The sequence below is a fragment of the Haemaphysalis longicornis genome, unplaced genomic scaffold (assembly GCF_048455015.1).
Source record: "Haemaphysalis longicornis isolate Haplotype H1 unplaced genomic scaffold, Haemaphysalis longicornis Haplotype H1 scaffold_7, whole genome shotgun sequence".
NCBI classification, from domain to species: Eukaryota; Metazoa; Arthropoda; class Arachnida; order Ixodida; family Ixodidae; genus Haemaphysalis; species Haemaphysalis longicornis.
In genome coordinates, this window is record NW_027526422.1 from 66,443,136 (window position 1) to 66,470,979 (window position 27,844).

The following is a 27,844-nucleotide window of genomic DNA, read 5'->3' on the forward strand; positions in this document are numbered from 1 at the left end:
CTCCGATTGGAAGAATCCTCGCAGCAGGGAATATCCTTTGCATACGTCGTTGTTTGTGACGCCTGCGCATTTGGACATCCTTTTCAATCGTCAAAAAAGGGCTGGAAGTGCTATTCAGAATAACCTGCGTCTTGTCTACGCTATGCGGCAGCTTGGCAAGGGTTATTCTGGAGCTGTAACGCTGGCGAAAGTAATGAACATGCCACCACCGCCTTGGCATTCTGCCTACCAAAAGATATCTACCAAGCTCTGTAAAGCGGCAGAGACTGTTGCGTCTGAGTCAATGGCAAATGCCACTGCTGAAGTGCGTTGTGTTGTCCAAACTACTGACTGTGGTGTATCAGGGGATGGCACTTGGCAAAGGCGTGGACATTCTTCATTGAACAGCTGCGTCTCCTTGATATCTGTTGATACTGGCAAAGTTATTCACGTAGAAGGTATGTCAAGTAAATGTAGGGCATGCCATTTGAAATGCAAGTTGAACCCAACAAGTGCTGAATTTATGGAATGGAACGCAAACCATACCCAGTGCCAGGCGAACTACACCGGTAGTGCTGGTGGCATGGAGGCCGTAGGGCTTTATCGTATGTTCGAGCGTGCAGAAAGAAGTCGTCAATTAAAGTATGTAGACTTCTATGGAGATGGCGACTCCAAGAGCCACGCGGCAGTAAAGGGACATATATGGCCCAAATAGCGTGCGGAAACTGGAGTGCATTGGACATGTACAGAAGCGAGTAGGGTGCCGCCTACGAAAGTTGAAAAAAACTGTTCGTGGACTAGGAGGCAAAGGAAAGCTAACCGACGTTCTCATCGACTGGCTGCAGAACTACTATGGTATTGCCATCAGAGTGAATGTGGGAGACCTGCACGCAATGAAGCAAGCAACATTAGCAAGCCTGTTCCATTGCAGTTCAAAAGATGAAGCACCAAGACATGGTATGTCCCCTGGGTCCCGAGAGTTGGTGCGTGTTTAATCGACAGAAAGCACTCGGTGGTGGACGCTACAAGCACAAGGGAGGCCTTTCCTACGAGGTACTCAACCAAGTGAAGCCAGTGTATGCTGACCTTTGTAAGGAGGAGCTCCTAAGCAAGTGCCTGCACGGAAAAACCCAAAATGCCAATGAGAGTTTCAACAGTATGATTTGGCAACTGGTACCCAAAGACGTCCACGTGGGCTTGCCTGTCCTACTTTTTGGTTTGTATGACGCTGTGTGCAGTGCCGGATTAGGCAACTTTGGGGCCCGGGGCTACTGCGTCCTTGGGGCCCTAATGATGATGATTATTATTATGACGATGATAATGATTCCGCTTTAATATGCGAAATTTTCGAAGCCCATGTTATGTTATGTGATCAGTGATAAATTATACATAATTTTACGCTTTCCGGAAACTAATTTCTTGGCTTGATGTCTAGTATTATATGACGGATTTTATCAGGCGTAAAAGTTAGTATGGTTTGATTGCCGGTCAGACGCATATTTTATTAAGCTTGTAAGATTTTAGTTTTATTGCAAAGTTCTCCACCTGCATATATGGGAGGTCTCAAAGTCCGCGCGGGCAGCTGTCACTCACAGACATCTGCCAAACAGTTAGCCGCCAGGGCTTACGGGCCAAAATCTTGCAGGTTACCCGCGCAGACGAGAAATCACGCGGCGGTTTGATGGGGGGGGGGGAGGGGGGGGGGTCGCAACGCAGCCTTCCTATCGCAGCATGGTTAGCACAAAGACGATAAGCAGAAAAATGTCGCTTTTTGGGCTGGGGAGCGGTCCGCTTCTTGCGTGGGTTTGCGCATGGCCGTCGAACTTTCAGCGGCGATGAACTCCTGTTGCGCAGCTGTGATGGTCTTGCTCGTCGGCAAGCCGATACGCATTAACGGGTCCCCTTTGGGTTCGAGAGCAACAGGTGAGCACGAGGGATGGCATCAGACAACAGTTTAATAGGGATAGAATGTCTCTGCTCACCCCCGCGCTGCTGCTCCCGTCGGCGCCGCGCAACAGTTCCAGCAGTCAGTAGTTCGTTGTCGATCGGTCGGGTCGTTGTTCGGTCGTAACTGGTAGTGGAAACACGCTAAAGCTTCTCGCCTAGATTCGGGCTCTACGACGGAGGCGAGTATGGGCGGACCTCTCGTTTCCGAGTCCTCAACACGTCTGTCTCGTCCACTGTTTCCTCGCGCGCTCCTTCGAGGGTTCCTCTCCTCCTGCCGCCGCTCCCAAGCGGGACCAGATCTGCAGGCCGCCCTTTGGTCCACGCCGTCCGCCGGCTCATTCCAAAGCGAAAAGCGGGTACCGTCCCCGAGTCGCGGTGGAGGTCCGTTTTAAAGGCGGCATCGAAGGGGCCGCCCGCAGGATGCGTTTTTAAGTGGACACAGCTTTAGTCATCCGGAAAGGAAACAGACGTTGTTGTTGCTTTGTTTGGCGTCCACGTCTGAGCTCTTCACACCGCCTAGGCCTGCTGATTCCCCAGCTAGAAGGGAGCCGCTAGGGTCGGGCTGGCCCGGCGGCCTCTGCGTCCACACGGTGGCGCCTAGAGAATTAGCTGCGAATGGAGTCGCGCGGACGTATAGCTTCCGCAACGCTTGTTTCTCAGTCAGCCTGCAGAGGCTACAGCACAAAGGCACGGGCTGAAGCCGAACGACCCAGTGAATGGCCTACACAACCTTTGAACATTTAAATAACCATACGCTGACAATTGAGCGAGAAATATCGTATCGATATCAATCACGCTTATGCAATTGAACGGGTCGTCATCGCAATGAACTTCCTTGTCAAGCGCTATTCATTGAAATTTGTGGCAGAAACTGTGTTGAGCCCGTAGGGCAGTGCTTAACTTGTCAATAATTACATATAACGTCCCTCAGGCTTAAACAATTTACAATTTTCTTCAGTCATTATTTCCTTATTTGCATGCCTGACCCTTTTTTATACCGAAACGTGCGCCTGCCGAAACGTCTGCGTACTTAGATGTCCGTGTACCGAAAAGACTACCGAAACGACCTGTGCCGAAAAAAACTGGAGCCGAGCTCGGGGCCTTTTTTATGTGGCTTCTTAGGCCCGGTCAAGCTGTGTACCCACGACTTTTGGTCCAAGACGTCTTCTCATAAACCTCGGGAAAACAAGGAAGATGAGTAGGAAAAACTAAATTAAATTGAAGTGGACTCGAAGGTTGTCAACCATAACGTGAGGGGCCCCCCACTCCTCCCCACCTGTCACGAGCTAGTCAGCTTCGGTGTAAAGGTGAGGTTGAAGCTCCCACCTTCAACTTGCAATGCGGGCAGCGAGCACACTCAAGATATATATTTTTTTTTCATATGATCGAGCGGGGGGCCCTTAACAGCTGGGGGCCCGGGGCTGCAGCCCCCGTAGCCCTCCCCCTAATCCGGCCCTGGCTGTGTGCCACTTCAATAATGGCAGCAGAAGCACAGCTGATATTTTGAGAGAAGCAGGCATCGAACCTGGCCACCATACTCTCTTAGCATGTCGCACTAGTGACCGGTACCGTGTGAAGAAGGCCCAGCGTCACTCAACGGATGAGGAAAAACAACTCCGCAAAAAAAAACGGGCAGCTACAAAAGCCAAACGAAAGTGTGTGGCAGCTAACGAGGGTCCTAACTATGAACCAGGTGGATTTTAACTTTCTACGATGTGATTCTCTTGTTTGTTCATGGACTGGAAAACTTTATTCTTGTTTTTCTCAAAACTTGATTTTTTGTACTTTCTTGCTACGCAAACAGTCGTAACTTCTAAATAAATGCAGCATTTTCAATGAAGCTTTTCCTACTCATTTCTTTGTTACCAACATATGCAATGAACTAGGATAATTAAAAACTAATGGTAAGTTTTTATGTAATCAAGTTTTATTTTACAGAATCCGGTAAAAAAAGTCGAATTTTTTCGCTTTCTTCGGAATTTTTGCTGTAACTTGATTCCCATCTATCGGATCGCAAAGATCCTAGTTAGTTGCACAGCCTGGATAGTTGGGTACCCCTGGGCCGAATAGTTTACAATTTCTGCACAGCTTTCGTAAGTTATGAATGTTCGCGTAACAGCTAAGGTTGAGCAATTTTTCGTCACTAACAAGTGCCAATATACTTTTTTTCACTCTTTTTTTATTTTAAATACCACTTATAACGGTGTTTCATAAGGTCAATGTAAAATAAAAGTTTTGTTGTTAAAATTTAAAAAAAATTTGAAAAAGGTGGAGACATACCTTAAATAACCACCACGCCACCTTCAACAGAGCACCCTTTAACGTCCCCAAAACGGTAGACGACTGAACTCTTCGGTAACAAAAGTTCAAGCTCTCGAAGCAATGTCTTAATACGTTTCACGTGAAGCTCAAGCGGTGACCACGGCGGCGATGTTTAATGGAACTAAACTGGCGCGTTATTCTACAACGGCCGCTGATTATTTCGTTGCTAGATGAAATCCGCGAGCAGAGGTAACTGTGCCATTGTTTACTGCCTGAAAAGTGCACATATTCGTTTTTTTTTTCTTTTTTTATCGTGTGCAGCACGCGTCTTGCGGCGTGTCACGCGTCTTGCGGCGTGCGCAACGTGTACGAGCAGACGGCGCGAAAGCGACATCTACACTAGGAGCGGTTCCTCCCTCCGCCGCCAGGGGCCGACTGTGCTCGATGTCGGGGCACGCGCAGTGCTGTCAACGCCGCCTTCCACTCACCTTCTGCCTGATGCTCCAAGCGTTGTCGTAACCTATCCAGTTAGTGCCTCTATTCAGTATGGGGCACGAGGCGTCTTTGCTGACCGCGTGCTTCCACGGCTCGCTGTGGAACAGCAAGCAGATCTGCGTACGAACAGCGCGTATGGCATCGCGATGACTTGCGTGGCCGGTTTACGAACACGCACACTGTCAACGCACGCTACGTAATAGGTGACCGGTAAAAAGCGCAAAGGCTCATGGGTGCATTGTTTTCTCCCGCGGAGTGCCCCCACTTCTGGGTCGAGAGCTCTCCTGGGCTCCCGAACGCCGGTGGCTTTCACGCGCGTGTGTGCTTGTTGTAAATCTGTTTCCACCGAAAAAAAAAGCGCCTATGCAGGGGAATTCAAAAAATAAACTCGACTGACCCTAATAGGGGTTCCTCTGAAAGGTAAGCAGCCTGTGACAAATAAACACGCACACACGCGCGTGAAAGCTGGCGGCACACGGGAGGTAGGAGAGCTTTCGAATCGGAAGTAGCGGGAGCAGACGACGTACCCGCGAGCCTTTGCGTTTTTTACCGGTCACCTATTGGACTACACTCACGGATGTAAACGGTATTGGCTCGCCCGCTTGCAGCAGGTCCAGTACCTCGAAGAAAGACAGCGTCCCGTTGATGCGGGTGTAGTGTCCGCCACCGGTGACGCGCGATGCCGGCAGGCCCGAAGTTGCCATCTCCCGGTCGGCTTGGGGCTGGGAGCGCAGTAGAAACTGGGCGCCCGAGAACGAAAGGCTGGCCACAACGTGTTCCGTGCTATGAGTGACGTCGAGGACCGGGTTCACTGCGCTGTCCTGCGCATGCGTGACAAATGACCCGGTCAACAATTAGCACCCATCACGGTTAAAACGGACTCGATGTGTGGTTCGTAAAGGGGTGCTGGAAACAGTTTCTCAATGTCTGTAGATTGTTGTTCTCAGTTGACAAACGTATCATCAAACATTTCCTTGGTGACAAAAAAGCCATGGTAAAGTTGAAAAGGACGAGCGTTACGACCGGCATCGCTGTCACAGGCTGTTCTCCGGACTATAGTACTGTGAGGGGAATACCAAACCTCTCGCGGAGCCAAAGCAGTCGAGGCTGTCAGTGGCGGATACAATAGTACGGGGAGGAGGACAAAAGAGGTCGTCATCCTCAAGGCCTTCCGAACCAGCACTGCTAACGCTAAAGTTCTAGCCCTCCCATCCCCCCTTTGCGGCGCTACGAAGTATTTGACTCCACCCCGAAGTGCCTTCATGGAAAAAAAATGTTGCTCCGTATGCGCCAAGTATGAGTGCGCACGAAATGTCATCCACTTTTACTAAGACTTTTTTAAGCTCCTTGAAGACGGCAACGCTGTATAACAAATTGCTACGCTCTCCAATTGTAGACAATATACGTGCATTTAAATTAGATCAGGGAAAACGCGCGAAGCTGCAGTGCGACGTACGCACCCACGACGGGTCATTCGGTGTGGCCCCGTACAAGGGACTCGGCAGATCGCTGCTCTGGTCACTCCTGAGGAGGTCGTGAGTGCCGAGGACCAATATGTCGACATTCCTGCGAGAACATAATTCGGCGGATGGGTTCATCATTCCCAGCAAAAATCCAGTACAAAGTGGGAAGCATGAAAGAAACCACAGGTGCAAAATTTGTGTGAGGAAGGTGCAGGGTAAATAGGATAATCGATTTACGGAGAGAGCGTCAAGCAAGGAATCGGTATCGGAAAAGTTCGCTGTGGACAAGATCAGGGAGCACGACTATGCGGTCCTAAATCGGCGGTTAAACAAACTGACATTATTAGCGCGAGACAAATACTTACACGATGAAAAATCTTATCATCGTACGAGGTTGCGCTTATAACTCTCCTTCCTGAACAAAATTGAAACAGGAAGCAGTCTCAACGAAAGCAAAAAAAAAAAAAAAAAAAACGCCCAATTGCTGCATTTTTTTTTCGCATTTTTTTTTCGGGTGTGAAAAATACTGTGCTGTTTTTCATCCGAAACCACCCTCTAGGAATGTGACCGCAAAAGCTCGCATAAAGAACGCCGTCATGAAAATTTTCCCGCCTGAGTGCGCAGGAGCTTACTGCTGTTGCCAGGTAAGATGTTGATGTCATGATGATGATGATGATGATTGCATTTTTATGGCGAAATGCCGACTACGGGAAAAGAGCACCAGGTGATGTCGATAACATAGAGTTTCATGCTAATATATACTATAGGGAAATCTGTCGCTGCAATCGCGGGCCGTCGTGGGCGCCGCCATTGCAGCTAGCGACACTCTTCGCCTGCTTGGATTGGCTAGCCACAAGGCTTCTTTTTGTCTGGAAGCCAAAATCAACAAAAAAAGAGTAACATTTTTGTTCATCTTTCATGAAGCTTCTAAATAATCCCCTTGAAGGAAAGCTTTCTGGAGCTTCAATTTTAAAATAAAACAGATTTGATTAATTATGTACAGTATTATCGTTTTTTTTTTTCTTTTTTGCAGCCAGAGGCAACCTTCCAACCTGTTTATGAGACATGCCAAGGACAAATGGAACGTGCCTGCCCGATACATGACGGAACGCTCCCAGAAGCGCGACTCGCCTATTGGGGCCAGATTTCCCTCTGGTAAATATTGATTGATTGATTGATTGATTGATTGATTGATTGATTGATACAAACCCCGTATAGAATTCCCGTTGAAGCTAAGGAGAGCGTTGCGTTCTTGTCGTTTCGCGCTGATTCGCAAACGACGGCGCTTCGCTGCGCGAACACCTTCCAAGCGGGAAGCGCCTTGAGGAGGTGTTTCGGCGGAATGAGGCCTCCGTGTGGCGACGCTACAGTGGCTAGAATTCTAGCCACTGTAGCGACGCTGTCCCAGCTGTGGTGCGACCAGGGTTGCCAGATTCTCGCAGAGTAACCCACCAAATGTTCGAGCCATGTGGCCCAAATGCAGCCGCGTCTACCTACAATAATAGCTCAAATAGCCAAATAAAAAAAGCTCACGCAATTCGTATGAAACGTTTATTCAGATGCCTGCTGCAAAGAGCTGGATTTATTTACCGAATGAGGGCAAGTTATATTACCAAACAACCCTCGTTTTGAACACAAACAGCTCCACTTGTTAACATTGCGGTGTTACTGAAACGCGCCGACAAAAATCTCGGATGGTGGAAAGTTCTTAGAACACTGGCCGTTTCTCGCTAGCACAGATTTTACAGCAAAAGGTTCCTACAACGTTTCTACGGACATTCTGTTCATCAAGTCATTTTTTTGTTAGGGTTACTAGACTGAACACTAATTCTTGGCCGCACGACACGCGCAGCGACGAAGCATAATTGGCGCTTTCTTTCACTTACGCCTCGAGAGGCTCCCTTAGGCGAGGAAAAAAGGGGAAGAGGCAGGCGCTGCTTGTTCCACTCTCCATCCTCTCTCTTCTGACGGGGAGGAAGGTTCCGGATAATTAAACCAGAGTGACAAGATAGCAAATGGAGGATAGGCTACACATGATCTTCGCCTTGTCGCCCCCTACAGTTAAAAAAAAAATCTTTTTCGCGCTTACAGTTCGCTGTGGAGGAATGCAGAATGTGGAGAGTGTAACGACACAACACTCCCGTACAATGAATGACAGTTTGCACCATACCGTGGAAGTTTGTTTCATAACTGCTTCCGCATTAAAACGAAATAAAAGAAGACTTCCCCCTCCTACCACCCACCACCACAGCTTACTTATGTATCTCGTTGTAGTCAAGTCCAACGTTGAGGCCCTTCGTGAAGTAAACACTGGCGGCGAGCAGAATATTTTGGGCGCCGAGACCCACCTTCAGCGCCTATAACAGGGGAGAGAGAGGGAGGAAGAGCTGGTGAGATGGATGACTGGTTGACACAAAATAAAATTTCGAGATAACTCCAGAAAAAAAAAGTGATTAGGGCAAAGAAACTGTCCTTGGTTTCAATTCACCATCCGGAAGATGCACAGCAGCGGCAAGCTCCGGAGCCTGATTACAAAGTTATGCCTATGAACCGATAAGATGAGTACAAGGCCTAGTCACATACGCGAGTTAGTGTGCTGTCACTGATGAGGCGTACGATCTGCGTGAAAAGAGCGCTTTCTTAAGCACGGGGGCTTGATTACAAAACCTGCGTCTACAGCGAAGGTTGGGCTCAGCGAAGGTTGGTCTCAGTACGCCAAACCCCAATGAATTTCCGGTTTGGATCAAAGCACCGAATTTTAAATCCTTCCTTTTCTACATCATCACCCCAATCTGGAGCTAAGGACAGTAGCGCTTCAAAACACAAAGCCCTTTAAATTTTGCCCTTATTAGTGTAGCTATTCTTGGTAATACGCTTAAGAACACACAACCATACGTACGTATGTACATAAAGCTAAAGGGCTATAATATAAAATAAAAGCCCAACCCGTACCACATACGTATCACGGGTCGTATACGTATGTACAGTCGTGGGCGAATGCATGGGAACACAAAAATATGAACCAGAACACACAAATTGTGCGATTTTTTACATGCAGATTAAGTTGACGCGGGGCTTAGTTGTAGCCTTAAAGTTGAGAAGCGTGGCTTTCCAAATACTATACCGATAGCGCGCCATTATTGAACCTCTGCGAACAGCATTTTTCAATTCTGTGCGTTCTCCTTGATATCTTTCTGTCCCCCTTTCGTTTGTCCATGGCTGTACATCATCATCATCATCATCATCATCACCAGCCTATCTACGCCCACTGCAGGGCAAAGGCCTCTCCCATTATTCTCCAATTACCTCGGTCCTGTGCCAACTGTGACCAATTTATCCCCGCAAACTTCTTGATCTCATCTGCCCATCTAACTTTCTGCCGCCCCCTGCAACGCTTGCCTTCTCTAGGGATCCACTCTGTTACCCTTAATGACCAGCGGTTATCTTGCCTTCGCATTACATGCCCTGCCCACGTCCATTTCTTCTTCTTAATTTCTACTAATATATCTTTAACACCAGTTTGCTCTCTGACCCACTCCGCTCTCTTCTTGTCCCTTAATGTTACGCCTATCATTTTCCGCTCCATTGCCCGCTGAGTCGTTCTCAATTTAAGTTGAACCCTCTTAGTGAGCCTCCAAGTTTCTGCCCCGTAGGTGAGTACCGGTAAGATGCAGCTGTCATACACTTTCTTCTTCAGCGACAATGGTAGGCTGCTATTCATTATCTGAGAATGTCTGCCATATGCACCCCACCCCATTCTGATCCTTCTAATTATCTCTGCCTCATGGTTGGGATCTGGGGTCACAACTTGCCCCAAGTAGATATATTCGCTTACCACTTCCACTGCCTCACCACCTATCTCAAACAGCTGTGCTGTCCCGAGGTTGTTGATCATTACTTTAGTTTTCTGCATATTAATTTTCAGGCCCACGGTTCTACTCTGTTCGCCCAGTGCCGAAAGCATGCTTTGCAATTCGTCCCCCGAGTTACTTAGCAAGGCAACGTCATCAGCAAATCTGAGGTTACTGAGGTATTCTCCATTAACCCTTACTCCCACCTGTTCCCAATCCAACGTTCTGAATACTTCTTGTAAGCATGCTGTGAATAACATTGGAGAGATCGTGTCTCCTTGTCTGACACCCTTCCTTATAGGTATTTTACTGCTCTCCCTATGGAGGATGATGGTAGCTGTAGACCCACTGTAGATATCCTCTAGTATTCTTACATAATGCTCATCTACCCCCTGGTTCCGTAATGCCTGAATGACTGCTAGGGTTTCGACCGAGTCAAATGCTTTCTCATAATCTATGAAGGCTATATATAGGGGTTCAGTATACTCAGCGCACTTCTCTATCACCTGATTGATCGTGTGAATATGGTCCATTGTTGAATAACCTTTACGGAACCCTGCTTGTTCTTTAGGTTGACTGAAATCTAAGGTTGCAGAGATTCGGTTAGCGATTACCTTGGTAAATACCTTGTAGACGACTGACAGTAAGCTGATCGGCCTGTAATTTTTCAAGTCCTTCATGTCGCCTTTCTTATGGATTAGGATGATGTTCGCGTTCTTCCAAGATTCCGGTACCATTGCGGTCATTAGGCATTGCGTATACAGGTTTGCCAGTTTTTCAAGTACAATTTCTCCGCCATCCTTCAAGAGGTCTGCTGTTATCTGATCCTCACCAGGTGCTTTGCCCCCTTTCATTTCTTTCAAAGCATTCCTTACTTCTTCGGTCGTTACTGGTGGGATGTCTATCTCCTCTGAACTACTGTCTCGTTCGGCATTATCCTGTATGTCCCGGCTACTGTACAGATCCCTATAGAACTCCTCTGCCACTGTGACTATTTTATCCCTATTTGTGATGACATTGCCTTGCTTATCCTTAAGTGCATACATCTGATTTTTCCCCACGCCAAGACGTCTCTTCACTGCTTTCAGGCTACCTCCGTTCTTTACAGCGTATTCGATCCTCTCCATATTATACTTCCGTATGTCAGCTATCTTACACTTATTGATTAACTTCGAGAGCTCGGCTAGTTCTATTCTGTCAGCTGCGGTGGAGATTCTCATGGTTTGCCGTTTCCTGATTAGATCTTTCGTCTCCTGTGAAAGTTTACCAGTATCCTGTCTAGCCATAGTGCCCCCGACTTCTATTGCACACTCCGTGATGATGCGTGTAAGGTTGTCGCTGGCTTCCTGTGTCGTAAGCTCGGCTTCCTCGTTAAGGGCGGAATATCGGTTCTGCAGCGCGATCCTGAATTCTTCTACTTTACGTCTTACTGTTAGTTCATTTATCGGCTTCTTTCGTACTAGCTTGTTGCGGTCCCTCCTCAAATCTAGCCTAATTCGAGATCTTACCATACGGTGGTCACTACACCTTACCCTTCCGAGCACTTCCACATCCTGCAAGACGCCAGGGTTATCGCATAATATGAAGTCTATTTCATTTTTGTGCTCCCCATTCGGGCTCCTCCAGGTCCACTTCCGACTCTCCCGTTTACAGAAGAAGGTATTCATTATGCGGAGGTTATTCCGTTCTGCAAACTCAACTAGTAGGTCCCCCCTGCTATTTCTACAGCCCAGACCATAGTTCCCAACTGCCTTGTCTCCAGCCTGATTCTTGCCTACTTTAGCATTGAAGTCCCCCATAACTACGGTATACTGTGTTTTTACTTTAGCCATTGCCGATTCCAGATCTTCATAGAAGCGTTCCACTGCTTGGTCGTCGTAGCTGGATGTGGGCGCGTAGCCCTGTACCACCTTGAGCTTGTACCTCTTATTGAGCCTAATTACAAGACCTGCTGCCCGTTCGTTAATGCTATAGTATTCGTCTATGTTGCCAGCTATGCTTTTATTGACTAGAAATCCCACTCCCAGTTCTCTTCTGTCCTCTAGACCACGGTAACATAGGACGTGTCCATTTTTCAGCACCGTAAGGGCTTCGCCTGCCCTCCTAACCTCGCTAAGCCCTATTACATCCCATTTAATGCCCTCTAGTTCCTCGAACAACACCTCGAGACTTGCTTCGCTAGATAAGGTTCGCGCGTTAAACGTTGCCAGGTTCAGATTCCATTGGCGGCCTGTCCGGATCCAGGGATTCTTAGCACCCTCTGCTGCGTCACAGGTCTGACCGCCGCCGTGGTCAGTTGCTTCGCAGCCGCTGGGGACTGAGGGCCGAGGGTTAGTTGGCGTATTCATGGGAGGTTGTGGCCGTTACTACACCAGGGTGGCCAATCCTGCTCTGGTGAGGGAGTGCATTACCGGCAATGGTCGCCGGGGTCAGGCCGCACCCCAAGCCCCTTTGTGCAATTCCATCAATACGCGGATTTTTTTTTTTTTTTTAATCCGGTGGGAATTGTCCGGCACCGGGATTCGAACCACGGTCCTTCTGCACGCGAGGCGGGTGTTCTACCTCTACGCCATCGCTGCATTGCCATGGCTGTACATACGTACATAAAGAAATCCGCTCACACATACATACATACATACATACATACATACATACATACATACATACATACATACATACATACATACATACATACATACATACATACATACATACATACATACATACATACATACATACATACATACATACATACATACAGTAAAGCCCGCTTATATCGAACAGCGCGAAGATTGGAAAATAGTTCGATATAGCAAAAATCACATATAGAGAGTGAAGCAAAAAAAATGCTTATATGAGAGCAATCTTGCCGACGGAGTCACGAGCTAACGCTGAGCTCTTACCACCCTGCAGTTTACTATTGATACGGCACTTTCTCGGAAAGAAAACAATAATTTATTGGGGCGGAAGAACTGCGTGAGTGTAGCCTGCGTCTTGGCGCGCCACTCGTTGCTAGTGACTGCTTGCTCCAGGGTATCTAAACAGTCGACAAGCACAAGACCGCTGCCCTCAATGGCACTGCAGTATCGCCGTAGCAGGGCCGCGGCAGCGACGGCTTCGCTCGTGCTCGGAAGCGGTACAGAGTCCTAGGCGTCTTCGGCAGGGCGGAGACAAGCATGGGCACAAGTGAATAATGGTGAACCCAGCGAACCGAGCAAGTGCGGGCAGCGAGCGGCGCGGACTGGAAGTTCGGAGACACCGCAGCCCGCAGCGCCCAGTGTGGCGCTTTCGGCTCCACCGGCATGCATGCGTGGAGCTGGTCCACTCTGCCACGGCCGGATTGGACGCGCCCGAGCTCGCGCAGGAGTAGCAAGCGACACCACTGCGCGCCGATGTATTGCGGTAAATCCCGCCGCATTCCTAAGGAGGGCGAAAAATCCCGCGCGGGGAGAGTTCGATATATCCATTGTGAGCAAAATCGCGTTCGATATAAAAAGTTTTAAATGCATGTAATTTTACCAGAATTATACAAGGCTTCGATATAGGCAATACTTCGATATATTCATGTTTGATATAAGCGGGCTTTACTGTACATACATACACCCACCGCGGTGGCTCGGTGGCTAAGGCGTTGCGCTGCTGAGCACGAGGTCGCGGGTTCGATTCCCGGCCGCGGCGGCCGCTTTTCTGATGGAGGCGAAAAGCGAAAACGGCCGTGTGTACGAGATTTCGGCGCGCACGTTAAAGATCCCCAGGTGGTCAAATTTAATCCGGAGCCCTCCACTACGGCGCGCCTCATCGCCTGCGTTGCGTCGGCGCGTTAAACTCTATAAAGTAAATCAACATACATACATACATACATACATACATACATACATACATACATACATACATACATACATACATACATACATACATACATACATACATACATACATACATACATACATACATACATACATACATACACACACACACACGTTCCTGTTGTTCTCACCGAATAGTCCAGACATCCAACATTTGGCATTGACTCCAAAAAAGAGGGTTAATGGCCTGCGTGAATTTGTCAGCATGTTTTAATTACGTGCACCCTTGGTCCTCTTACCTTGAGCAGCGGCAAGTAATATTGCCCGACGCCCGCGGGTCCCGTTACCGGGTTGTACACGTCTAGGCTTATTCCATAGAAGCCGAAGGCCCGGAGATAGTCTGACGTTGCCTCGGCGAACTTGGCGGGTATAGCCTGCGGCGTCGGGAACAAGGAGGACTCCATGCCAGTGACGTCGCCCTTGCTCAGACAACGCAGTTCGGCCATCAACGTTGACTTGGACTTCCGCGCGGCATTGGTGAACTTGGGCAGCACCGCTGCGCACCGTCGAGGGTGTTGGAAAAAGCGTGAAAGACGAACGGTCAACGACTGTTACGATGACAAATCGGCCGAGATGTGCTGTGTTGGCGAGCCGTCAATACCTCATCAGCGCGTAAACTTTAAAGAGACTCAGCGACTCAGCAGGAGAGTGTGGTCCAAAGGAATGACAACCACAGAAAATATCACCCAAAGAATAAAATACGCGGAAAGAATAAAAAATATGACAAAGAAGACGACGCAAGGCACGCGCCGCCAAGGTCATCGACACCAGTTACGGCACCGTGCTGCTCGAGGCTGTAGCACGAGCTGCGCCGGCCGCCGGCCAATCGGGAGCCGCCAGCGACAATGGCCGCCGCAGGAAGGAGCCCGGGAAAAGAACAGCGAAAGAGTCGGAGGGTGGAGCGTGACCGCGATGTGCGGCGGTCGGGCGACGTGCCACAAGAGGTCCTCCACAACCTCTGCCTCCAGAACTTTTCCTCCGCAAGGAAGTCGTCTCGCCGTGCGTTGGTGAAAGACGACGCCCCAAGACAGCTGCGTTGGCCACTCTGCAACGGGAGCTGAGAGCGCGCTCGACCACCACGGCCACGACATCAGCTGGACCTTGCAACACCGCAACACGACGGCTCTGCTTCTCGGTCGTGTAGGACAACCACGTTCCGACAGCGAACACGTACTGTGACTTTTTTTCCATTCCCCGGCTTTGACTCCTTATCGGTTGTTAGAACTTGTTAAGGTTTTCTATACCGCATTCTCGTTCTCTACTGTTCCCTGTTCTCAAGCTCTTTATTGTTACCCATTGTTCTTTGGTCGGTCTCTGCTTGTTGAGTGTGTACTTATTTGAGTTGCGGTTAGAACATAAATTAGTCTCGTTTAAAGAGTTTCTTCGTAAATTCATTATTGTCTTCGAAACTGACAGAGAGCTTGCTCAAGCCCTCCAGCAGAGGCTGATGGCTTTGATGCGGATCCCGCATGCCGAAAGAACTCCCACCTCGCCTCGCGGGAACCCCTGTGTAGATGCGACGCATAGGGGGTTCACGTTGGAGCGTTGGACAGCGGAGGAACGGTGCTGGAACGATGGAGCGGAGCGGCGCAGGCACCGCGTTTTATAGCGCGCATAACGGTGAGGGGACGCGCCGGCGCCAGTGCGCCTGCCGCGGCTATGACGCAACACAATCCACTTTATTCCAATCCAATCCAAGCCAAGTCAAGCCAATCCAAGCCAATCCAGGCCAATCCAATCGAATCCAATCCAATGCCCCTCGCGAGAGAGTGTTCGCTATCGGAGAGGAGAGGGGGTGAGCGGCGGAGAGCGCAGCTCGCGCGGCGAGGAGAACAGGGGAGGGGCGGACGCCGACAACACCGCCGACGACGCCGGATGCAGGATGCAGTTGCATCTAAAAAACCCCCATGTTAGTGCATGTCCGAGATTACGGCACGGCCGACGATATCTTCTGCGCACGCACCGGCTCAACAGGGCCTATGAGTCACCACTGCGCCTGACTCAGTGAGAGAGTTTTTGCTTGTTTGTGCATGATTATTGTTTTCCTGCTGATATAAGTTCGGCATATGTTTTGGCCATTAAACTGAATGATAAAAGTGGCTCGCGTCTGGATGAGCCCAATACCACACTACAGGAATGCGATACTATGTGGTTCTACGAAACACCTTAGCAGGCCTCAGAGTACGCATGCAGGATCCAGAGTACGGTCCCATACTTCTTGTGGTTGACCGTCCTGGTGCCTTCGCTGATTGATTGATTGATTGATTGATTGATTGTTACCAGTGCCCCAGCCTTTGATTGATTGATTGATTGATTGATTGATTGATTGATTGATTGATTGATTGATTGATTGATTGATTGATTGATTGATTGATTGATTGTTACCAGTGCCCCAGCCTGCATCGCGGGCGGCAGCGTCGGTAGCAACGCGCGCTGTTACACCATACTTTGCAGCTTATGAAGCGTTGAGCAGTACACCGTCGCCGGTATGTCATAGTTAGTGGGTGTATATACTTTTGCTAGACGCTTTTCTGGTGGAGGCGAAAAGCGAAAACTCCCGTGTGTTCGAGAATTCGGCGCAGGTTCAAGATCCCCAGGTGGTCAAAATTAAAGCGGAGCTTTTGACTACGGCGCGCCTCATCGCCTGTGTAGCATCGGCGTGTTAAACCTCATAATCAATCATTCAATCACTTAGCTAGATGAACAGCTGAAACACTACGGTTAACAGCCGTAGTTGTAAAGTCCCCTCAGAAGGTGCACTGGGTGACAGTTAAAACCAGACGTATTCTTTCCATTCACCTGAAGTTCGTTTAAGTTGCTGATCATTGGCTGCTTTGCCTAACGTTATAATACTTCTTCTCCTCATTCATTGAACCGCCGTTTATTGCCCTGAAGACAAAACTAATTTATTTTGAGATAAACCACTTCGGAGAAAAGCAAATGAACTTCTCATTTAGGTCAGGTATAGAATGCGCGAAATAACGCTAAACAAAGGAGCTCCATCGAGCATGCGTACTAAACTATAGTTTTTTCAAGGTAAGCTAAGGTTTTAGTTGGGATCCTCTTTCAGGCTGAGTGTGATAGAGCTAATTAGGTTAAATTCCTCTCTGACCCAGCTGTCCAACGACTGCTGTGCTGAGAATTCGGGCACCCGGGCATGCTATCCTTGGTTCCACCTTTCATTCGCTAACCTAGCGCGACAGAAAGGTACTATATTTCTTTTACTCGGGTACAACTTAAGAACAACTACGGAGTTTTGCCGCTGCGTCTCATCACCACAGTTGGCTGTTCCTCCACGTGGCGCAAAGAGTGCGTTACTTCGAGTATTTTGAACGAGACATAAGTCGCTTCCGTGATGTTACAGGCATAATCTGCCTACGAACTGCTGCAGGAACGACAAAATAGGAGAGAAAAACATACGCTGTCACGGATTAAGCGCTATCTCCTTTCAAGATCGCGTTTGACGCCACGAGTCCGCTACTTTGGCGGACCGATACACTGCAGGAGCTATAGCCGTTCTTAAAGGGAACCTGCAACACTTCATTCGACTTTTTATTTGTATCCTAAGTGCTTTCAGAAAATGCACTCAACAAACAAACTCAGTGCTTACATGGCGTCACGAAATACCTCAGCCAAAAATTACTGCTCTGTACCCATCACATAATTTAGGAACTTACTCATAAGATTTTTCTTTCTTTCCCGGTATTGGCGTTCTTCGAGCGCTCGAATTCCGTCATTACAGCGGTGTAGCGGCTATTGGCCGGCCTTCTTTCAGTTGCAGCAACGAACGCACTCGATAGCCACTTAAAAAAATCGCCACAAAAGCAAAGCAGAAACGCAAGGGGCATCTGCTGCGACGAGCAAATCATGCAGTGCTGCTACGGGGTGGCGATAACTGTAGCTTCCACAGTGCTTCCACACGCGAAGGAAAGAGTGAAAGCGTTTATCGGAAGCGTTGCAGGGTCCCTTTAACTTGTACCCGAACACAGAACAACTCGTCGAGGAGGACGCGCTCACTTTTGGCCAAGTCGGGTCTGCCAAACTCCACTGCCGACGTCCTGGCGTTGAAGACCAGGTCCGAGTAGACAAGGTGTGTGCACGCCTCGGCGAACGGCACCGCATCCAGGTCCAGTCTGACGGAGGGATCCCATTCGCTGGCGGCTGGATCGTAGACGCAAAGCACCAGGCACCGGCCCAAGCGCCCGTCGCCTCCGGGCCGCTTGTGGTCTTTCGAGTCTGTGTCCTCGGACTGCAAGCGCACTAAGCTCGAGGTGTCGTCATGGAAAAAAAGTGTCTGTTAGACATGTTTATGCCATGGAATTGAGGCTGCGCACCGCTTATAAGTGGGACGTTATCTGGTCCGTGACTGTTTTGATCTGTACTTAAGCAAATAACTTTAATTCTCAAGAAGAAAGCTGTGCGAATTGTTCGTTTTCCATTTCGGGGATTAAAACTAGAGCTTTGAGGGGGTGTGTATTGTTTTTGAATTCAATTACTTACATTGTTATTTCGATAACACCGACGGAGCTTATACAGAAAGTGTGACAGGTAAGGTAAAGCGTTACAGCCTAACAATATTCATCATTGCATTGCATTAGTATACAATCTAGTAGTTTCGTCTCATTCATTTACAATATAACAGATGGCGCACTAGCACAGACGTTTTCGCCATATGGCGAAGTCGTTTTTTTTAAATGATTTGTTGAAAGCGCCTGTCCGGTCGCCACCTAGTCGTCTATTGCGCTATATTTTCTGTCTAACGTGAACCAACACGCCTAAACTCTTTTTTCTATTCTGGAGATTTTCTATCAATCTGCTGCCCGCAGGAAATTCCCGCTTGTTTCGGTTAGCAGTTAATGTGCAGAGGAGTATAGTTTCAAATGTGCGCGGCATTTACTCTCAATGGATTTCAGTTTGAAGTACTTCAAGTTCTCTATATGTGTTCGTTACGCATAGGAAAATCTCGTGTACTTACGCATGTGAGGTCCATCTGCAAGAAATGAGAGACATGTGTTTGCGCTTGATCAGAAAGAATAGCAACTCTTTTATTCGAAATGAATTGACGGGAGAAGGGTCGCAGACATGTGTACCAGAGTAACGTCATTCCCGTGGAAACATTTTGATAGTGGTTGTGTTTCACACGTGCGAGTGTTATTAACTTTAAAAAAAGTGTTATTTAGGTTACTTTTAGCGTCATGTGGCGTTATTTAGGTTACCTTACTTCAAAAAGGTAATTATTTTGCTATCACTAGTTCTATTGGCTAAAGCAATATTTTTTTTATAACAAGTGAGCTTTTGATCACTTTGGGTTCATTTTTTCTTACTCCTGGAAGCTTTGGGGATAAACTAGCGATGGTACGCAGTCTGTGAGTCAAGCTGCGTTCTCCATTTACCTGATAAGCTACCCTGCAACATTTTTTTTCAACGTTTTCCCGAAATCTCAAATGCTTGCACGGAGTAGTCAACAGACACATCCAGTGCTTAGAGAGAGAGAACGAATAAACTTTCTTTATTGAAAAAAAAAAATAATCTAAAACGGGAGTCTTCGGGGCGGCTTCCCTATTCCAGGACGCCTTGAGCTCCGGCCGCGACCACAGCCCTCTCGGCCAGCTGGCGCTGACACTCGACGTTGGAGCTGGCCAAGGCTCTCTCCCAAAGCTCATGGGTGGGATAGGGATTGGGGCGGGGAAGCGGGGCTTGGTCGCAGCCTCCTACAATATGATGGAGTAGAAGCCAAAATGGTAGGAGCCAAAATGGGTCTTCTGGTGGGGTGGGGGAAAATGTTCGTTTGAAGGGCACGGAGGAGTCGCTCCAGCTCTGTGGGGAGTTATTTGTGCGCTGGGGGGTAAGGCTGTCGATCTAGTCGGTAGTGTTGTGTGATTTCTTGGTACGCGACCATCGGGTGCATCCACTTAGGCTCACTTTTGCAACAGCGGCTAGGTGGGATAGCTCTCGAGCCATGGCGCAGATGGGCGGTCTCGTTGCCCAGAACGTCAAGATGAGCGAAGGCCCAGATGATCTCGATGGAACGGTTTGGGGGGCGTTGTGCAAGAATCTTGAGGGTTGTGCGGTGAATTCTTCCGTTGGTGAAATTTCGGCACGCCTCCTGTGAGTCGGTGATGATGACAGTAGCTGTGGTTTGACTCACGGCGAGAGCGATGGCCGCTTCCTCGGCTTGCAGTTGGTTGTAGTGTGGTATACATATATAGTGAGACTGGTGTGGTGTTGTTTCTTCATGACCACAACAGCGGTCGTGGCCTGAATCCCGGGGTGTGTGGCAGCATCCGTGTAGTCAGTGTCGGATTCGTTTCCGTATTGCCTCGAAATGGCTCTGGCCTCTCGTCTCGCCGCGTGGTGCACAGGGTGCATGTTACACGGTAGAGGGGGAACAATGAGGCATTGACGGATTGTGTGTGGGACGCTTCTTAGGTCAGGAGGTGGATGTTGAAGTGGTACTGAAAGTCCCAGGCTTGAGGGAATGGCTCTGCCCGCTTCTGTGGCACCCAGTCGCACTCTTTGGCTTGAGAGGTGGGTATCGATTAATTCTTCTGCGGTGTTGTGGATGCCAAGCTTGAGGAGTCTGTCTGTGGGGGTGCTTGCTGGAAGTCCGATTGCTTGCTTGTAGGATTTCCGGATTATCGTTCCTATTTTCTTGAGTTCTGCCGCGGACCGAAGAGCATACGGTATAGAGTAGGTGATCCGGGATATGATGAATACTTGGACTAGTCGAAGCGTGTCCGCCTCCCCCATACCTCGCGTTTTAGAGGAAATGCTGATCATGTGGGTTACTTGCCATGTGGTGTGTTTCAACTTGTTGATCGAAATGGAGGATCTGCGGTCTGCTTGAAATGTGATGCCAATGATCTTGATGTGTTGAGAGGGGGTGATGGTATGGCATACATGTTGATGTTGATCGTCGGAGATCCAGGTGGTTCGTTTTTTCGGCGGGAGACCAGTAGCAGTTCAGACTTCCGGGGGGCACAACTAAGACCGCACGATTGGGCGTAGCGGTTCACTACGTCCGCCGCCATCTGCAATCGGTTCTCAATCTCCCCTATCGATCCAGTGGACGGCCAGATGGTAATGTCGTCCGTATATAGGCCGTGCCGGATACCCGGCATGTCATTTAGGAGTGAAGGAAGGCCGAGCAGGACGATGTTAAACAGCAGGGGGGATAGGACTGCCCCCTGATGTATGCCGCGCCCACCCAGAGAGAAATGATCTGTGGCGTGGCGCCAGACCTTGAGGGTGGCTCGTCTGTTGGTGAGGAAGTCTCGGACGTACTGGTAGGTTCTTGCACCACAGCCAAAGGAGTTGAGTCAAAGCAAGATGGCGGTGTGCTTCACATGGTCAAATGCGCCTTTTAGTTGTTTAGTTTAGTTTAGTTTAGTTTAGTTTAGTTTAGTTATCCAGTGCCAAACTGGCAGTAGGAGAATTTCGTGTGGCAGATGCCATTACCTCCTCTTTGATTTGAAGTAGGATATCCTGCGTGGAAAGATTGGGGCGGAAGCCTACCATGGTCCCGGGAAGCTTTCCTGTGTCTTCTAGGTACGTTTGAAGCCGGTTAAGGACGATATGTTCCAGAAGCTTCCCCAAGCAGGACGTGAGGGAAATGGGGCGTACATTTTCTATGCTAGGTGGTTTGCCCGGCTTCGGTATTAGGCGGACCTCCACCATTTCCCATTCAGCTGTAAGAATACCAGCCCGCCATATCTGGTTAAGGTAGGAGGTAAGGTCTAATAGAGATTGATCATCCAAACTGACCAGTACTTTTTTCGAGATTTGGCTCATGTCCGGTGCCGTTTGCCTTCGAAGACCGCTATGTGATGCCGCAACCTCATGTAAATAGATGTCGTCGTCGATTAGGGGTTTAGGGCTACCGGAGTATGGTGGGGGCGGCTCTGACGGGTTAGTGGGGAGGTACCGAGCCCGGAGGGTATTGAGGACTTCTGCAATAGTCCCGGGTGTTGTTGAATGATTCGGGTCATGCGGTTTTGTGATTCCGTCTTGCTGGTGGCCGGATTGATGAGGGAGCGAAGAAGTTTCCAGGTTTTGCGGGTGCTCAATGTAACCCTTGGCCCGTCGCAGAGCGTACTTTTACAAGTACTTTTACAAGTACTTATAAAAAATCACGCATCTCCACGAAGTGAATCATGTACCGTAAATCACCCGTGAGAGTGCTTACTGCTGCTAAAACGATTTCCAATCCAATGCACTTCAATTTAAAGGGACACTGAAGTGATTTGTAAACAATCCGGGATTACGAGCGCAAATTGTAGTCCGGAGTCCCTAGGCCCTGTTTCGATCACTCTGAGCGCGTTTACGCGAATTTATTTAGTAGAAAAATCAATTCGAAAATGCTGTCCTCCTCTCTTTACGCTCGCCCATTTTCTGTGGCGTTTTCGTGTGACGTCAGCAGGAGAGGAGCTGGCAATTGGCTGCGCTACTGCACGGCTCGCCGACCTTCCGCGACCGAGTCAGTCGGCCCAGCGTTTAGTCCGCCGGCCGCCGACGGTATAGTCGCTATTCGCTCGATCAGTTGAAACTAAGCCACAACACGTTTGGGAATGGAAGAATGTGCCTTTCTTTACTTCGTTACCTTTTACACTGTATCTAGCTACAAGTCAAGGTCGCTTCACACAAGCGCTGCACAAGCGCACATGCGACGCTTCGCTGACTGGTACGCCAGTAGGAAAATATAAGGCCTCTTGAATGGGGAGAAGAGTCAGCGAAGTCAATATAGGTACTAAGGAAATAAAATCAACTGATATTTTTATCGTACAGCGTAAAACTAGGGTGCGAGAAGCACTTTTTTGCGCTGGGCGAACGAGCACAGCGGTCAGCAGCACGACTACGCATCTGCGAACGCTTTTCCGTCTACGAAATGCAATTGCTAGACATAAGCTATTGTGGAAACTCGGGGGACGCTTACTGCACGAGCGCAATACAACAAATAGTCACCTAAGCTGCTTGAAATACTAAAACTAAATAAAAGTGTAAACTGGTTATACATTATAGAGCTTATTTTTTCGCCACCGGCATCCCCTGTCCGTAGCCTAGTTGTCTGGAGCGCTAGGTATGTCACCCGAAATGCTTTGCCAGTAACAAGTTCGAATCCCCGCGGGTACGTGCTTGTTTTTTTTTTTTTTTTTTTTTTTTTAACCTTTTCGTTTTTCGCCGATGTTTTCTATACTGGGTTCACATTTTTTTGGGCCGAAACGTTCATTGCTCCACGAACTAGTCCACAGAACTCGCGCAGGCTGGCACTGGCGCGCTAGTGAGTTCTCGTTGGCGTGCTGTTGCCATATGCACCGACTGCATGCAGGCAGTGGGCCCAGGCCAGAATCAACAGACCCTTGGACTGGTGCGAACACGCTTTTTACGATACAGGCATGAGTGAGGAAAGCTCCAAATATGGGGGAAAAGCGCATGCATTTGAGCGTCTGCGGGGACGCGGAGGGCGTTCATGCACTGCGTAGGGCTCAGCTAATGAATGCTACGATTCCAAGCCGTCCTGGGAGGCTTATCATGCATTTTACAGTCGACAACATGGCAGAAGCGCGGTACTACGATTACTGTGATATTGAGAATGCCCATCCAACGATGCCATCGGATGTCAAACATGTTGTTTTACAGAACCGAAACCAAAACCGAAACTTGTTGGATTGCTAACCTTGGGCATCGTCCAATCACGGTGCCCCCTCCTCCCAACGTCACAGCTTAGTTGGTGCGGCCGCCGCTAACCGCGCATGGTAGTTTTTCTTCTTTCGCGCTTTGTAAAATAATTACCGATTAGTCAACCGGATAAACGATGAAAAGTGTGCTAATTTGAGCCAGTCTACGCAGTGCAAGCAAAAACGGGAGCTTGACAAATTCACTTCAGTGTCCCTTTAAGAGGCTGCGGCGGGCCTCACATGTGGAGAAGCCGATCGTCGATGCACGGGGTGGTAGTTGTGGTCTGTAGTTGTTTGGTGTGTTCCTGCACGTCTTGGCGGAGTTGTGCGATCCAGTATTGTATGGACGGTGGGGTGCGGGAAACTTCGGGTTGGCTTCGTTGACCTCGAACCTCTCTCAGCTTGGCCCAATCCGTGAGGCGGGCAGTTCCTATCCTGGCTTGATAGTCTGTTCCAGTGCTTAGATTAGGGGGTCGTAAAGTACCTCAGCCCAAAATTACTGCTCTGTGTCGATCAGATAACTTAGAAACTTGCTCAAAAGATGTTTCTCTCTTCCCCAGTCTTGGCGTTCTTCGACCGCTGGAATTACGTCATTACAGCGGTGTTGCGGCTATTGGCCGTCTTTCTTTCAGTTGCACGAATGAATGCAGTTGATAGCCACTTTAAAAAGAAGGCCACAAAATCAAAGCACAAAGTGGAAGGCGTGTCTGGTGCGACAAGTAAATCACGCAGTGCCACTCCGTGCTGGCGATGCCTATAGCTTTCGTAGTTCTTCCAGACGAGACGAAAATAGAGAAAGCGTTTGTCGGAATGGTTTCAGAGTCCCTTTAAGGGCAGGTGCGTGATAACGATCCTGCTTTCTTATCTCCCTCCTCACTCTGTAGTGAGCAGAGTCATGAAACGCCACTGATCCTCGTAACGTGCACGATGAAAAGCCGTGCTGCTTTATCATTGTAGCCAAATTCGCCAGACTCTTTTTACGGCTTTCATTCTCACCCTATAGAGCTGACGTCGTGTCATTTGATCCAAAACTGCTCTTGCTTTCACAGATTCGTTACGAAATTAGGCGAAACTGGTCACCGTTAAAAGGACCCTGCAACACCTTCGATAAAGGCTTTCACTCCTTCCTTTCGTCCTGTAAGCGCTACGAAGGCCAGAGTTATCACCTGCTCAGAGCAGCATGCGTGATTTTCTCGTCCAGAAGGAAACGTCTTCCAGTCTCGGCTTTGTTTTCCTGCGGTTCTGTTTAAAGGGGCTACCGAGTGTGTTTATTCGGGCAATGAAAGAAAGCCGGCCAATAGCCAATAGCCGCGATATAGCTCAAGTGACGTCATTCAAACGCTCAAACAAATTGCCCACACCGAGAAAGATAAAGATATATTTGAGCAAGCTTCCATTTTATCTGATGAGCGTAAAAACCTAATATGTGGCTGCCAGGGTACTTTGTGACACCTTAATCTAAGTACTCGATGCGCTTGTCGACTACGTTCTTAAATCCTTCCAAAGTTTGAAAAACAGCGTCTAATGGCTTTTTTAAATGTCCCCTGCAACACTGCCTTCAAACGCTTTCACTCTTGCCATCGTGCCTGAAAGCACATCGAAGGCTACAGTCAACGCCGGCACAAAGCGCCATCATGTGATTTGCTTTACGCAGTATAGATCCATCTCCTCATTTCCGTTATGTTTTTGTGATGATTTTTTTTTTTTGAAGTGGCTACCGAATGCGCTGATTGCTCCGCGATATAGCTCGCGCGACGTCCCTCAAGCGCGTAAGCAGGGCCCAGGATGGGGAAAGACAGAATAATCTTTTGAGCGAGTTTTCAATATTTTGATGGGCGCAGAGCAGCGCTATTTGGCTCGGGAACTTCGTGTTGGCATAATTCAAGTACTGAGCCCACTTGTTGACGACGTTTTAAAAGAATTTCAGATTTTTACCAACGCTTGAAACAAGTGCTAAGGGGTATTTTGAATAGCTTCCGCAGAAATACCCCGTGTATTGGTTCCAGCATTACGTAACCATACGGCTGAGACGGGCATAACAGCCTGCGAGTTTTTATTCTCTCCCTCACAAATTGTGTAACATTCCCTAATGATTGCAGAAAGATTCCGAACCCAGAAATGCAGTCCCGGCACTCTGCACGCATCCTGAACACGCATTGCCTAGCGCACACGTGACATACATTGCACGGAATGACCCAGCTGCGTAAAAGATCTCCAGGGCTCCCCCGGAAGATTTGCTTTAGCGGAAATGCTCCGACGGCACAGACGTGGCCTGAAAATAGCCCGGAAGGACCTTGGCTGCCCTTGCGGGATATATAGTTACAGCGCCCAAGTGAAACCTTGATAGAGTCCCGAGTGGTTCTTTCTCGCCTGAGGGCAAACTTTACGTTAGTAGGCGGGTCCCGCGCTTCCATTTTAGTAGTGCGCATGATGTTTTATTGCACAATCGTACAAATGAGTATTGATGGATTTTTCGAAGACGACAGTCTTTCTTGGGCTACGTAAACCAAAAATTTTAGTTTGTCTGTCTGTCTGTCTGTCTGTCTGTCTGTCTGTCTGTCTGTCTGTCTGTCTGTCTGTCTGTCTGTCTGTCTGTCTGTCTGTCTGTCTGTCTGTCCGTCTGTCTGTCTGTCTGTCTGCCCATTGAGTCAGCCACCCGGCCAAAAGTAAAAAGAATTCTGAAAGGAGAAGTTTATATAGGCGGAATCTTTCCAAGGCACTAAATCTTGAGCTAGCATTCATACGTGCCAATACTAAGAAGCAAAAAGAAAACATTATACTTATTCCCGGCAAAACATCAATTCATGACTAGTATTAGCAGTGTCCCTTTGAGAATTGATGTCTGATTAATTTTTGCGATATCAAATAAAACTTGCGCGTTGTACACAATATTATGACCCCATCCCCCCGCCCCCCCCCCCCCCCCCCGGCCAAGGAAAAAAAAGAAATAAAAGCTCACGCCGAACCTAGACTTCGCGGCGGCCTTCAAAGTAACGAAAGGTTCCAATAGATGGTGCACCAGCAGTGCAACGCGGGAAATTATAATTGACTTAAGCAACCCTCCATCGTGTTTATCGTCGAAGAAGAGAGATGGTAGGGGAAAAGAGTGAGAGGGAGCAGGGGAAAGAAGAAAGGCAGTTATGCGGCAGGTAAGGCAGCAGATTATCTTCTTTAGGTAATATTTGCAGCGACGGGAGCAGATAAACGGCTCTTTTCTCATGGGTGCATGCGCAAGTGTTGAAGAACCGTTATGGTCATAAACAGATATAACAATGCGTATGACTAAACAAACGAGACGAAGATACTTGCGACACAGCTCTGTACCAGCGCAAAAAGTTTTGCAATTAACAGAAGCCTGCGTGTGGATTAAGAAGGATAAAGAATTGTGAACAACGGACGTCTTCTTGTCTAGCAGACGCACACAGTACTCGAGGGTGTACTGTGTATAAATTTCGGTGAAGAATGAGCTGCGTAACATACGCCGAATTTTACCGAAAATAAACACCATAAAGGTGGAAATTCGCGACCTAAGAAGAAACCGGAAATAGGCTTCATGAAAATGCTCGTAAGCTATTTCGCAAGCATCAGCTGACTCACGCTACATCTAGCCCTTTTTACGTTAATAGTACTAAATTTTGGCCTTCTATTATACGGAAGCATTTTGCAACGAGTTCTACAAACCCGTGCGTAATTAAAAGGGTTGGCCTCTTCAATGCCACCGTGTTGGTGTTTTGGGTTGGTAGCTCGCAGCGTAGAAAATGTACTTTTAAGTTTCGAGTACTTTCGAGTAGCGCCTAAAACTGGGAGAAAGATGTTCCTACTACAGAGCTTAGAGGGCGAAAAGCAAAAACGCCCGTGTGTACGAGATTTCGGCGCACGTTAAAGATCCCCAGGTGGTCAAAATTAATCCGGAGCCCTCCACTACGGCGCGCCTCATCGCCTGCGTTGCGTCGGCGCGTTAAACTCAGCAATCAATCAATCAATCAATCAATCAATCAATCAATCAATCAATCAATCAATCAATCAATCAATCAATCAATCAATCAATCAATCAATCAATCAATCAATCAATCAATCAATCAATCAATCAATCGATCAATCCTACTACAGAGCTTAGAGTCTCCAGAACGATAAAAGGCCACAAATGATGGCAACTGCACAGCCCTGTCAATACGCCAACTCACCTGTGACTCCGCATGTCGCCACTGGCAACAAGAGCCAGCTTGAAAATTGGCCCATATTTCTCCTCATCATATTTCACAATTTGAGCTCTGTACCAAACTGGTTGCTTGTATACGTTAATCTAT

General features: G+C 48.4%; 1 protein-coding gene across 1 annotated transcript; it reads right to left on the bottom strand.

Moving 5' to 3' along the window:
• Positions 1–1,083: 1,083 nt before the first annotated feature.
• LOC144146322 (chitinase-3-like protein 1) lies at positions 1,084–27,735 on the bottom strand. Its single transcript, XM_077678280.1, has 10 exons — positions 27,722–27,735; positions 21,105–21,156; positions 18,839–18,853; positions 17,881–18,157; positions 14,103–14,359; positions 8,403–8,503; positions 6,144–6,249; positions 5,304–5,504; positions 4,677–4,799; positions 1,084–1,095 (listed from the first exon to the last, which is right to left on the bottom strand). The coding sequence occupies exons 1-10, from the start codon at positions 27,733–27,735 to the stop codon at positions 1,084–1,086; spliced, it is 1,158 nt and encodes a 385-aa protein (XP_077534406.1).
• Positions 27,736–27,844: the final 109 nt, after the last annotated feature.